Source organism: Oncorhynchus nerka, linkage group LG7 (assembly GCF_034236695.1).
Source record: "Oncorhynchus nerka isolate Pitt River linkage group LG7, Oner_Uvic_2.0, whole genome shotgun sequence".
NCBI lineage: Eukaryota > Metazoa > Chordata > Actinopteri > Salmoniformes > Salmonidae > Oncorhynchus > Oncorhynchus nerka.
The window spans coordinates 8005372-8020371 of record NC_088402.1 but is presented as its reverse complement, the minus strand read 5'-3'; the positions used below and the strand labels follow the sequence as shown (position 1 = coordinate 8020371).

Sequence of the window (15000 nt, the reverse complement as noted above, 5' to 3'; positions counted from 1 at the left end):
AATAGGAGGTGAACCTGTGGATGTATTTCAAGGCCTACCTTCAAACTCAGTGCCTCTTTGCTTGACATCATGGGAAAATCAAAAGAAATCAGCCAAGACCTCAGAAAAACAATTGTAGACCTCCACAAGTCTGGTTCATTCTTGGGAACAATTTCCAAACACCTGAAGGTACCACGTTCATCTGTACAAACAATAGTAGACCTCAATCCTACAGAAGATGTTTGTGCAGAACTAAAAAAGCGTGTGCGAGCAAGGAGGCCTACAAACCTGACTCCGTTACACCAGCTCTGTCAGGAGGAATGGGCCAAAATTCACCCAACTCATTATGGGAAGCTTATAGAAGGTTACCTGAAACATTTGACCCAAGTTAAACAATTTAAAGGCAATGCTACCAAATACTAATTGAGTGTATGTAAACTTCTGACCCACTGGGAATGTGATGAAAGAAATAAAAGCTGAACTAAATCATTATCTCTACTATTATTCTGACATTTCACACTCTTGAAATATAGTGGTGATCCTAACTCAATTCAAATCAAATCTAATGTATTGGTCACATACACATGGTTAGCAGATGTTAATGTATTGGTCACATACACATGGTTAGCAGATGTTAATGTATTGGTCACATACACATGGTTAGCAGATGTTAATGTATTGGTCACATACACATGGTTAGCAGATGTTAATGCGAGTGTAGCGAAATGCTTGTGCTTCTAGTTCCGACAATGCAGTAATAACCAACGAGTAATCTAACCTAACAATTCCAAAACTATTACCTTATACACACAAGTGTAAAGGGATAAAGAATATGTACATAAAGATATATGAATGAGTGATGGTACAGAACGGCATAGGCAAGATGCAGTAGATGGTATCGAGTACAGTATATACATATGAGATTGGTAATGTAGGGTATGTAAACATAAAAGTGGCATTGTTTAAAGTGGCTAGTGATACATGTATTACATAAAGATGGCAAGATGCAGTAGATGGCATAGAATACAGTATATACATATGAGATGAGTAATGTAGGGTATGTAAACATTATATTAAGTGGCATTGTTTAAAGTGGCCAGTGATACATTTTTTACATGAATAACTGACCTAAAACAGGGAGTTTTTACTAGGATTAAATGTCAGGAATTGTGAAAAACTGAGTTTAAATGTATTTGGCTAAAGGTGTATATAAACTTCTGACTTCAATTGTCCGTTCCTGGAGTATTCAGTGGGAGTGTGAGGTGATAGGTTCTCAAAAAATGAACACATCCACAACAGAGCAGTATGTTATTTTTTTAAGGTGTCCACAGGTTTGCACATATACTGGCAATAACTGGGGACATGGGCTGGGTACCCTGTGAGGTGAGATGGAAGGCCTGTATGACAATAACTAGGGACACGGGCTGGGTACCCTGTGAGGTGAGATGGAAGGCCTGTATGACAATAACTAGGGACAGGGGCTGGGTACCCTGTGAGGTGAGATGGAAGGCCTGTATGACAATAACTGGGGACACGGGCTGGATACCCTGTGAGGTGAGATGGAAGGCCTGTATGACAATAACTGGGGACACGGGCTGGGTACCCTGTGAGGTGAGACGGAAGGCCTGTATGACAATAACTGGAGACACGGGCTGGGTACCCTGTGAGGTGAGACGGAAGGCCTGTATGACAATAACTGGGGACACGGGCTGGGTACCCTGTGAGGTGAGACGGAAGGCCTGTATGACAATAACTGGGGACACGGGCTGGGTACCCTGTGAGGTGAGATGGAAGGCCTGTATGACAATAACTAGGGACAGGGGCTGGGTACCCTGTGAGGTGAGATGGAAGGCCTGTATGACAATAACTGGGGACACGGGCTGGATACCCTGTGAGGTGAGATGGAAGGCCTGTATGACAATAACTGGGGACACGGGCTGGGTACCCTGTGAGGTGAGACGGAAGGCCTGTATGACAATAACTGGAGACACGGGCTGGGTACCCTGTGAGGTGAGACGGAAGGCCTGTATGACAATAACTGGGGACACGGGCTGGGTACCCTGTGAGGTGAGACGGAAGGCCTGTATGACAATAACTGGGGACACGGGCTGGGTACCCTGTGAGGTGAGATGGAAGGCCTGTATGACAATAACTGGAGACACGGGCTGGGTACCCTGTGAGGTGAGACGGAAGGCCTGTATGACAATAACTGGGGACACGGGCTGGGTACCCTGTGAGGTGAGACGGAGGCCTGTAAGGCCTGTATGACAATAACTGGGGACACGGGCTGGGTACCCTGTGAGGTGAGACGGAAGGCCTGTATGACAATAACTGGAGACACGGGCTGGGTACCCTGTGAGGTGAGACGGAAGGCCTGTATGACAATAACTGGGGACACGGGCTGGGTACCCTGTGAGGTGAGATGGAAGGCCTGTATGACAATAACTGGAGACACGGGCTGGGTACCCTGTGAGGTGAGATGGAAGGCCTGTATGACAATAACTGGGGACACGGGCTGGGTACCCTGTAAGGTGAGATGGAAGGCCTGTATGACAATAACTGGAGGCACGGGCTGGGTACCCTGTGAGGTGAGACGGAAGGCCTGTATGACAATAACTGGGGACACGGGCTGGGTACCCTGTGAGGTGAGATGGAAGGCCTGTATGACAATAACTGGGGACACGGGCTGGGTACCCTGTAAGGTGAATAGACTTTGGAATAGACTGTTGGATATGCCAATTGCCCGAATTTCCAGCAACGTTTTTCAATTGGATCTCTCCATAGGGGCCGCCTGGGCAACTGAAATATCTAACCTTTACCAACAGCCTGACTGGGAACAGTTGTACGGAACCAAATAGAGGAAAACATGGACTCTACTAAAAAACAACTGATGTTGCAATATGAAAATAAATATGTGGAGGAGATTGAGAACAGGGTAAGATCAGGGATATTGCCTCCGTGTATTGAAACAGGTCAGATCAGGGATATTGCCTCTGTGTATTGAAACAGGTCAGATCAGGGATATTGCCTCTGCGTATTGAAACCGGTCAGATCAGGGATATTGTCTCTGCGTATTGAAACAGGTCAGATCAGGGATATTGTCTCTGCGCATTGAAACAGGTCAGATCAGGGATATTGTCTCTGTGTATTGAAACAGGTCAGATCGGGGATATTGTCTCTGCGTATTGAAACAGGTCAGATCAGGGATATTGCCTCTGTGTATTGAAACAGGTCAGATCAGGGATATTGTCTCTGCGTATTGAAACAGGTCAGATCAGGGATATTGTCTCTGTCTATTGAAACAGGTCAGATCAGGGATATTGTCTCTGTGTATTGAAACAGGTCAGATCAGGGATATTGTCTCTGTGTATTGAAACAGGTCAGATCAGGGATATTGTCTCTGTGTATTGAAACAGGTCAGATCAGGGATATTGTCTCTGTGTATTGAAACAGGTCAGATCAGGGATATTGCCTCTGCGTATTGAAACAGGTCAGTATTGTGGTTAAATGGAAGTGGAAATACTATGTACCTATTGTGACCTCAAAAGAAATAGTGAATTAAATGAATTTGATCCTCTATTGTCCTTTCTATCACGATATACGCTTGATTTTAATTCCAGAAAGCACACCAGATAAACCTTGGCATTATGTGACTGAGTGATGAGGAGGAACTGAAACTGTTTTTTTTTTTGTCCGTTGTTTATTTCTTCGGTTTGCGAAATACATTTGACATAAAGCATAGTATAAAAAAATAAAAAAATGGCTACCTTTAATTCAGTAAAAAAAATATTCAAGTCCTATACAGCCAATGACACATAGTTGTACAGATTGTGTACGTCTTCTCGTCGTGCCAAACTGGGATCAAATGCCGTTTCATCTTTCTGTATTTATTGATCGGTATTCGTATTTGTATTTATTATGGATCCCCATTAGCTGTTACCAAGACAGCAGCTACTCTTCCTGGGGTTTATTATGGATCCCCATTAGCTGTTACCAAGACAGCAGCTACTCTTTCTGGGGTTTATTATGGATCCCCATTAGCTGTTACCAAGACAGCAGCTACTCTTCCTGGGGTTTATTATGGATCCCCATTAGCTGTTACCAAGACAGCAGCTACTCTTCCTGGGGTTTATTATGGATCCCCATTAGCTGTTACCAAGACAGCAGCTACTCTTCCTGGGGTTTATTATGGATCCCCATTAGCTGTTACCAAGACAGCAGCTACTCTTCCTGGGGTTTATTATGGATCCCCATTAGCTGTTACCAAGACAGCAGCTACTCTTTCTGGGGTTTATTATGGATCCCCATTAGCTGTTACCAAGACAGCAGCTACTCTTCCTGGGGTTTATTATGGATCCCCATTAGCTGTTACCAAGACAGCAGCTACTCTTTCTGGGGTTTATTATGGATCCCCATTAGCTGTTACCAAGACAGCAGCTACTCTTTCTGGGGTTTATTAGGGATCCCCATTAGCTGTTACCAAGACAGCAGCTACTCTTCCTGGGGTTTATTATGGATCCCCATTAGCTGTTACCAAGACAGCAGCTACTCTTCCTGGGGTTTATTATGGATCCCCATTAGCTGTTACCAAGACAGCAGCTACTCTTCCTGGGGTTTATTAGGGATCCCCATTAGCTGTTACCAAGACAGCAGCTACTCTTCCTGGGGTTTATTATGGATCCCCATTAGCTGTTACCAAGACAGCAGCTACTCTTTCTGGGGTTTATTATGGATCCCCATTAGCTGTTACCAAGACAGCAGCTACTCTTCCTGGGGTTTATTATGGATCCCCATTAGCTGTTACCAAGACAGCAGCTACTCTTCCTGGGGTTTATTATGGATCCCCATTAGCTGTTACCAAGACAGCAGCTACTCTTTCTGGGGTTTATTTATTATGGATCCCCATTAGCTGTTACCAAGACAGCAGCTACTCTTTCTGGGGTTTATTAGGGACCAAGACAGCAGCTACCTTCCTGGGGTTTATTAGGATCCCCATTAGCTGTTACCAAGACAGCAGCTACTCTTCCTGGGGTTTATTATGGATCCCCATTAGCTGTTACCAAGACAGCAGCTACTCTTCCTGGGGTTTATTATGGATCCCCATTAGCTGGGGTTTATTATGGATCCCCATTAGCTGTTACCAAGACAGCAGCTACTCTTCCTGGGGTTTATTATGGATCCCCATTAGCTGTTACCAAGACAGCAGCTACTCTTCCTGGGGTTTATTATGGATCCCCATTAGCTGTTACCAAGACAGCAGCTACTCTTCCTGGGGTTTATTATGGATCCCCATTAGCTGTTACCAAGACAGCAGCTACTCTTCCTGGGGTTTATTATGGATCCCCATTAGCTGTTACCAAGACAGCAGCTACTCTTCCTGGGGTTTATTAGGGATCCCCTGGGGTTTATTAGGGATCCCCATTAGCTGTTACCAAGACAGCAGCTACTCTTCCTGGGGTTTATTAGGGATCCCCATTAGCTGTTACCAAGACAGCAGCTACTCTTCCTGGGGTTTATTATGGATCCCCATTAGCTGTTACCAAGACAGCAGCTACTCTTCCTGGGGTTTATTATGGATCCCCATTAGCTGTTACCAAGACAGCAGCTACTCTTCCTGGGGTTTATTATGGATCCCCATTAGCTGTTACCAAGACAGCAGCTACTCTTCCTGGGGTTTATTATGGATCCCCATTAGCTGTTACCAAGACAGCAGCTACTCTTTCTGGGGTTTATTATGGATCCCCATTAGCTGTTACCAAGACAGCAGCTACTCTTCCTGGGGTTTATTATGGATCCCCATTAGCTGTTACCAAGACAGCAGCTACTCTTCCTGGGGTTTATTATGGATCCCCATTAGCTGTTACCAAGACAGCAGCTACTCTTTCTGGGGTTTATTATGGATCCCCATTAGCTGTTACCAAGACAGCAGCTACTCTTCCTGGGGTTTATTATGGATCCCCATTAGCTGTTACCAAGACAGCAGCTACTCTTCCTGGGGTTTATTATGGATCCCCATTAGCTGTTACCAAGACAGCAGCTACTCTTCCTGGGGTTTATTATGGATCCCCATTAGCTGTTACCAAGACAGCAGCTACTCTTCCTGGGGTTTATTATGGATCCCCATTAGCTGTTACCAAGACAGCAGCTACTCTTTCTGGGGTTTATTATGGATCCCCATTAGCTGTTACCAAGACAGCAGCTACTCTTCCTGGGGTTTATTATGGATCCCCATTAGCTGTTACCAAGACAGCAGCTACTCTTCCTGTGGTTTATTATGGATCCCCATTAGCTGTTACCAAGACAGCAGCTACTCTTCCTGGGGTTTATTATGGATCCCCATTAGCTGTTACCAAGACAGCAGCTACTCTTTCTGGGGTTTATTATGGATCCCCATTAGCTGTTACCAAGACAGCAGCTACTCTTCCTGGGGTTTATTATGGATCCCCATTAGCTGTTACCAAGACAGCAGCTACTCTTTCTGGGGTTTATTATGGATCCCCATTAGCTGTTACCAAGACAGCAGCTACTCTTCCTGGGGTTTATTATGGATCCCCATTAGCTGTTACCAAGACAGCAGCTACTCTTCCTGGGGTTTATTATGGATCCCCATTAGCTGTTACCAAGACAGCAGCTACTCTTCCTGGGGTTTATTATGGATCCCCATTAGCTGTTACCAAGACAGCAGCTACTCTTCCTGGGGTTTATTATGGATCCCCATTAGCTGTTACCAAGACAGCAGCTACTCTACTCTTCCTGGGGTTTCCTGGGGTTTATTATGGATCCCCATTAGCTGTTACCAAGACAGCAGCTACTCTTCCTGGGGTTTATTATGGATCCCCATTAGCTGTTACCAAGACAGCAGCTACTCTTTCTGGGGTTTATTATGGATCCCCATTAGCTGTTACCAAGACAGCAGCTACTCTTCCTGGGGTTTATTATGGATCCCCATTAGCTGTTACCAAGACAGCAGCTACTCTTCCTGGGGTTTATTATGGATCCCCATTAGCTGTTACCAAGACAGCAGCTACTCTTCCTGGGGTTTTATTAGGATCTTAGTGTTACCAAGACAGCAGCTACTCTTCCTGGGGTTTATTAGGGATCCCCATTAGCTGTTACCAAGACAGCAGCTACTCTTCCTGGGGTTTATTATGGATCCCCATTAGCTGTTACCAAGACAGCAGCTACTCTTCCTGGGGTTTATTATGGATCCCCATTAGCTGTTACCAAGACAGCAGCTACTCTTTCTGGGGTTTATTATGGATCCCCATTAGCTGTTACCAAGACAGCAGCTACTCTTCCTGGGGTTTATTAGGGATCCCCATTAGCTGTTACCAAGACAGCAGCTACTCTTTCTGGGGTTTATTATGGATCCCCATTAGCTGTTACCAAGACAGCAGCTACTCTTCCTGGGGTTTATTATGGATCCCCATTAGCTGTTACCAAGACAGCAGCTACTCTTCCTGGGGTTTATTATGGATCCCCATTAGCTGTTACCAAGACAGCAGCTACTCTTCCTGGGGTTTATTATGGATCCCCATTAGCTGTTACCAAGACAGCAGCTACTCTTTCTGGGGTTTATTATGGATCCCCATTAGCTGTTACCAAGACAGCAGCTACTCTTTCTGGGGTTTATTATGGATCCCCATTAGCTGTTACCAAGACAGCAGCTACTCTTCCTGGGGTTTATTAGGGATCCCCATTAGCTGTTACCAAGACAGCAGCTACTCTTTCTGGGGTTTATTATGGATCCCCATTAGCTGTTACCAAGACAGCAGCTACTCTTTCTGGGGTTTATTATGGATCCCCATTAGCTGTTACCAAGACAGCAGCTACTCTTTCTGGGGTTTATTATGGATCCCCATTAGCTGTTACCAAGACAGCAGCTACTCTTTCTGGGGTTTATTAGGGATCCCCATTAGCTGTTACCAAGACAGCAGCTACTCTTCCTGGGGTTTATTATGGATCCCCATTAGCTGTTACCAAGACAGCAGCTACTCTTCCTGGGGTTTATTATGGATCCCCATTAGCTGTTACCAAGACAGCAGCTACTCTTTCTGGGGTTTATTATGGATCCCCATTAGCTGTTACCAAGACAGCAGCTACTCTTCCTGGGGTTTATTATGGATCCCCATTAGCTGTTACCAAGACAGCAGCTACTCTTCCTGGGGTTTATTATGGATCCCCATTAGCTGTTACCAAGACAGCAGCTACTCTTTCTGGGGTTTATTAGGGATCCCCATTAGCTGTTACCAAGACAGCAGCTACTCTTTCTGGGGTTTATTATGGATCCCCATTAGCTGTTACCAAGACAGCAGCTACTCTTCCTGGGGTTTATTATGGATCCCCATTAGCTGTTACCAAGACAGCAGCTACTCTTTCTGGGGTTTATTAGGGATCCCCATTAGCTGTTACCAAGACAGCAGCTACTCTTTCTGTGGTCCAAAACACGCCAAAGCACCCACATTACATATAAAACAACAGATTAAAACAGTGAACTGTGTTTGTACTGAATGAGCTAAAGATAAAACAGTCCATCATATAACATCCCTTCACCACCAAATATCCACAACACAACATGCTCAATAAACAATATCACAATGTGTGCGTATGCAAGTGTGTGTATATATATATACAGTACCAGTCAACATTTTTGGACAGACCTACTCATTCTTTATTTTACTATTTTCTACGTTGTAGAATAACAGTGAAGACATCAAAACTATGGAATGACACATATGGAATCATTCCAGGTGACTACCTCATGAAGCTGGTTGAGAGAATGCCCAGAGTGAGCAAAGCTGTCATCAAGGCAAAGGGTGGCTGCTTTGAAGAATCTCAAATATAAAATATATTTTGATTTATTAAATACTTGTTTGGTTACTACATGACTCAAGATGTGTTGTTTCATAGTTATAGTGGATATAATTATTGCTTGGATAACCTTATTTAGTATTATGTACTGATTTACATTTTTTTACATATATATATATATACAGTATATATCTATATATACACAGTATATACAGCATATACATATATATATTTAAATATTCCATATTGATGTATTACATTTTAATATATATATATATATATATATTGTATACATATATATATATTTGTAATATTATGTATTGATTCTTTGTCACTGTTTATGCGATGTGCACTGCACAAAACACCAGAATAAATATCACAGTGAATTATTGTCATGTTGGTTTATTGTGTTTATTAATTCATTAATCCCATAATGGATGGGTGACCAAGTGGCGATTTGTAACAAATAAAACTTAATGAATTAATTTGTTCGGTACTAATGTAATGTACATTATTATGTGTCTATGTAGAGAATGCCCTGCGTAGCCTGTTGGAGGCGCTGACGAGCCCTCCCTACGCTCCCATGCAGCACCTGGAGAGAGAACAGGCCCTGGCCAAACAGTTCGCTGAGATACTCCACTTTACCCTCAGCTTCGACGAACTAAAGGTGAGAAGGAGGAGAAAGGGAATGAGGAAGGGAATGAGGTACCATTTATGTATCCATAGTCTGTCCAGGAGAGATGGGGGTTGCTTTCCTTTATATCATTACATAGTAGGGTTGGGTGGTATCCAGAACATACCGTCATACCGTTTCTGAACCATACCGGAGTACATGGTGTTACCCAATGTGCATACAAGGGGTGCTATTTGTATTTATCTTTTGGGGGGACGCACCGATTTTTTTGGGCAACAGAGAACTTGATCCAATAGGGGACTGAATGTCTCTGCTGTAACCATGAAGCTTGATCTTGACATCTAGCCACTGAGCTAGCAGGTTAGCATTTATTTGATACAGAGCCTTTGGAAAGTATTCAGACCACTTGACTTTTTCCACATTTTGTTACATTACAGTCTAAAATCTATTACAGTTTTTTTCCCCTCATCAATCTACACACAATACCCCATAATGACATCACAATACCCCATAATGACATCACAATACCCCATAATGACAAGGGAAAAAATTAAAAATTAAAAAAATAAAATACACTGATTTACTTAAGCATTCACGCCCTTTACTCAGTACTTTGTTGAAGCACCTTTGGCAGCGATTACAGCCTTGAGTCTTCTTGAGTATGATGCTACAAGCTTGGCACCCCTGTATTTGGGGAGTTTCTCCCATTCTTCTCTGCAGATCCTCTCCAGGTCTGTCAGGTTAGATGGGAAGCGTCGCTGCACAGACATTTTCACGTCTCCAGAGATGTTCCATTGGGATCAAGTCCAGACTCTGGCTGGGTCACACAAGGATACTTGTCTCGAAGCCACTCCTGCATTGTCTTGGCTGTGTGCGTAGGGTCGTTTTCCCGTTGGAAGGTGAACCTTCACCCCAGTCTAACCCTAACCCTAACCCTAACCCTCTCTCTCTCTAGATGACAAACCCAGCCATTCAGAATGACTTCAGCTACTACAGGAGAACCATCAGTAGAAACAGGCTGAACAACCAGCAGGTACGATCATCAGTAGAAACAGGCTGAACAACCAGCAGGTAAGACTATCAGTAGAAACAGGCTGAACAACCAGCAGGTAAGGCCATGTCGGCCTGTGCTACATTGGTTCTGTAACCAGGATCGCTTGGCTAAACTGTCAGACGGTTGCTATGGTAACAGTGCTCATTACCAACTGTTAACAACAAAAAAAAGCTACTGGTCATCACATAGTACTGTTTTTTTCTCTTTGTGTAGATGTTGAATGAATTGAACTGACACTCACACTTGATTATTTTCCAACCTTGCTAACTCTGACTTTTCTGATGGCTGCTTTGTTAAAGAAAATGTTGCTTACTATGACTGGGATATGTGGTTGTCCCACCTAGCTATCTTAAGATGAATGTAAGTCGCTCTGGATAATAACGTCTGATAAATGACAAAAATGTAAATGTGAAATGTAATTGCAGGCAGGAAAAGCATCCAACAATGTCACGCTAGATGACGTGCAATACACAACAATTAAAGAGGAATCGTGTGCCACACATTTAAATGTTTTCGTGTTCCAACCATCTCTCTCTGCTGCAGTTGGAGGCGGAGAACGAGGTGAACAACGAGATGGCCAATCGGATGTCTCTGTTCTACGCCGAGGCCACACCCATGCTGAAGACCCTGAGTAATGCCACCACCAAGTTTGTGTCAGAGGTCAGTCAGAGGTCATGACCCCTGTCCCCTAGTTTTAGTCCCTTCCTCCGTCCCTCCCCTCCCTCTAGCTCTTAACTAGCGTCAGCTCCTTCCCCCTAAATTAAGAACCTACCTCAAGCCTCTAATAACTACTACCCCAAGTTACCCTATACTAGCCTCACTGCACCCCAAATCACCCGATACTAGCCTCACTGCACCCCAAGTCACAAATCAAAAATATATTTTATATTTGAGATTCTTCAAAGTAGCCACCCTTCACCTTGATGACAGCTTTTCACACTCTTGACGACATCCTGTGGCCCATTGCCGTGCCATTCATCCGCCGTCATCACCTTTCAGCATCATAATGTACTGCTTCCCGTCGCAAGGATCTGAACACAAATCCTGGAAGCTGAGAATGTCCCAGTTCTTCCATGGCCTGCATACTCACCAGACATATCAGCCATTGAGCATGTTTGGGATGCTCTGGATCGATGTGTACTACAGTGTGTTCCAGTTTCTTGCCGATATCCAGCAACTTCACACAGCCATTGTAGAGGAGTGGCACAACATTCCACAGGCCTCAATCTTCCTGATCAACTCTACGTGTCCCGCTGCATGAGGTGAATGGTGGATACTGACTGGTTTTCTTCTCCACGTCCCTCCATTGTTTTTTAAGGTGTATGTGACCAAATCAAGTCAAATCGCATTTTATTGTTCACATACACATGATTAGCAGATGTTGTTTTGCGAGCGTAACGAAATGCTTGTGCTTCTAGTTCCTGCAGTGCAGTAATATCTAACATGTAATCTAACAATTCCACAACAACTACCTTATACACACAAATCTAAGTAAAGGAATGGACTCAGAATATATACATATAAATATATGGATGAGCAATGACAGAGTGGCACAGGGAAGATGCAATAGATGGTATAAAATACAGTACATATGAGATGACTAATGCAAGATATGTAAACATTATTAAAGTGGCATTATTAAAGTGACCAGTGATCCATTTATTAAAGTGGTCAATTATTTCCAGTCTCTTTGTAGGCAGCAGCCTCTCTGTGTTAGTGATGGCTGTTTAATAGAGGTCTCCTGTAGCCTAGTGGTTAGAGCATTGGGCCAGTAACTGAAAGGTTACTGGATTCAATCCCTGAATTGACAAGGTAAAGATCTGTTGTTCTGCCCCTGAACAAGGCAGTTAACCCTCTCTTCCCCGGTAGACCATCATTGTAAGTAATAATATTGTTCTTAAAACTTGTTAGTGTTCAACTATAATGTGATTATAAATCAGAATGAAATAACAGTTGGACTCAACAACACTGAAGCAATTATTAGTAGACAAAAAATAAACACAACAAATGTATATTAGACAATGGTAACATAAAGATTGTACAATTTTTTTCAATTTTCAGCCTAAAATGACGTATCCAAATCTAACTGCCTGTAGCTCAGGACCTGAAGCAAGGATATGCATATTCTTAGTACCATTTGAAACGAAACTCTTTGAAGTTTGTGGAAGGGTGAATTGAATGTAGGAGGGTCCCAGCTCTAGCCATCACTCTGGTTGTAATTCCGATGGTGTCCACAAGATGGCAGCAGTGTATGTGCAAAGTTTCAGACGGATAACTCAAAGTACGAGCGAACTACATGACATTTAGTGTGAAGTCACCCATGGAGATTTGGGCAAAACGTGAAGAAGACATTCACGTTACATTTTTCTTCAAGAATATCGTCAAATCTGTAAATACTTTGACTATTAGTAGCCATATTATATGTTCAACATTTGTAAAACACCATGTTTTCATACCTTCATAACTCTCCATATTCGTATAATTTTTGTCCAAATAGACAAGGATTGCTGTCGCACAAGGTTAGCAGTGACACGTTGCGACAGATATGGGGTTTCCATGACGCCCAGCTCATTGGCTATCTACATAGCTTTTTTTGACCCCGATTGGTGCTTATTTGACAAAGTTGCAGTCGATCAAGTGAAGACTGCCCGTGTCATCGGTGTGCCACGAAGGAATCGCTCTCTGACCAAATTTGGTGTCCTATAGGATATACTACACCCCTAATGATATAGTGAAGTCTGGTTACGTTCTAGGATCTCTGATCTGGTGTCCTATTGGATATACTACACCCCTAATGATATAGTGAAGTCTGGTTACGTTCTAGGATCTCTGATATGGTGTCCTATAGGATATACTACACCCCTAATGATATAGTGAAGTCTGGTAACCTTCTACGATCTCTGATATAGTGTCCTATAGGATATACTACACCTATAATGATATTATGAAGTCTGGTTACGTTCTAGGATCTCTGAGGAATACATACGAATGTGATTTGACTGGTTGAAAACAACATTTAGGGTTAGATTTTCACAGATTCCTTTATTTGCAAATTGAACGAGTGGAAATACAAAATCAATTGTGCATGCTATATGGACCTTTTTATAGATATGATAAAGGATTTTATCTAACAAAACGACACTTCATGTTATCTCTGGGACCCTTTGGATGATAAATCAGAGCAAGATTTCAGAATGTAAGAACAAATTTCACCATCAGAGGTGAATTTATCAAACCTATCGCGGTGAAAAAAGTGTTTTGTGGTTAGGAGCTCTCCTCAAACAATAGCATGGAATTTTTTCCCCCAGTAATAGCTACTGTAAATTGGACAGTTCTGTTATATTAACAAACATTTGAGCTTTCAGCCGATATGAGACACTTAAATGTACCGACATTTGTTGTTTCTCTAAAATCTGCGATCAAGGCACTGCATTATTTACAACTGTCCCATTAACGGGACGCCTAGTTTTATTTTAAAAAACAGTCTGATGTCCTTGAGATAGAAGTTGTTCCTCAGTCTCTCGGTCCCGGCATTGATGCACCTGTACTGACCTCGCCTTCTGGATGGTGGCTTGGTTGGATGTAATCCTTGATTACCTTTTTGGCCTTTTTGTGATATCGGTAGTTGTCGGTGTCTTGGAGGACAGGTAGTTTGCCCCCGGTTATACATTGTGCAAACCGCACCACCCTCTGGAGATGCATATTTCTATATCCTAGTCATGTGAAAGCCAGAGATTAGGGCCTGTCTTACCCCAGGGGCAGGTGCTGGTATTTACTCTGTCTCCCCCCAGGGGTCAGTGCTGGTATTTACTCTCTGTCTCCCCCTACTCTCTGTCTCCCCCCAGGGACCAGTGCTGGTATTTACTCTCTGTCTCCCCCTGCTCTCTGTCTCCCCCCAGGGACCAGTGCTGGTATTTACTCTCTGTCTCCCCCTACTCTCTGTCTCCCCCCAGGGGCCAGTGCTGGTATTTACTCTCTGTCTCCCCCTACTCTCTGTCTCCCCCCAGGGGCCAGAGTAGGTATTTACTCTCTGTCTCCCCCCAGGGACCAATGCTGGTATTTACTGTCTGTCTCCCCCCAGGGACCAATGCTGGTATTTACTCTCTGTCTCTCCCCAGGGGCCAGTGCTGGTATTTACTCTCTGTCTCCCCCTACTCTCTGTCTCCCCCCAGGGACCAGTGCTGGTATTTACTCTCTGTCTCCCCCTACTCTCTGTCTCCCCCCAGGGACCAGTGCTGGTATTTACTCTCTGTCTCCCCCTACTCTCTGTCTCCCCCCACGGGCCAGTGCTGGTATTTACTCTCTGTCTCCCCCTACTCTCTGTCTCCCCCTGCTCTCTGTCTCCCCCCAGGGGCCATTGCAGGTATTTACTCTCTGTCTCCCCCCAGGGGCCAGTGCTGGTTTTACTCTCTGTCTCCCCCTGCTGTCTGTGTTACAGAATAAGACCTTACCCATTGAAGACACCACAGACTGCCTGAGCACCATGGCCTGTGTGTGTCGCGTCATGCTGGAGACCCCGTGA

At 43.8% G+C, this 15000-nt stretch overlaps 1 protein-coding gene across 5 annotated transcripts in view; it reads left to right on the top strand.

The window, feature by feature from the left end:
- Window positions 1-15000, top strand: part of LOC115124700 (CYFIP-related Rac1 interactor A-like) — a 103792-nt gene that overhangs the window by 81984 nt on the left and 6808 nt on the right. For all 5 annotated transcript variants that reach the window (XM_065020143.1, XM_065020142.1, XM_065020141.1 and 2 more), the window contains 4 exons: window positions 9321-9457; window positions 10380-10457; window positions 11022-11138; window positions 14917-14996. In XM_065020143.1, the coding sequence (XP_064876215.1) occupies window positions 9321-9457; window positions 10380-10457; window positions 11022-11138; window positions 14917-14996 (412 nt within the window). The remainder of the gene's footprint in view (window positions 1-9320; window positions 9458-10379; window positions 10458-11021; window positions 11139-14916; window positions 14997-15000) is intronic.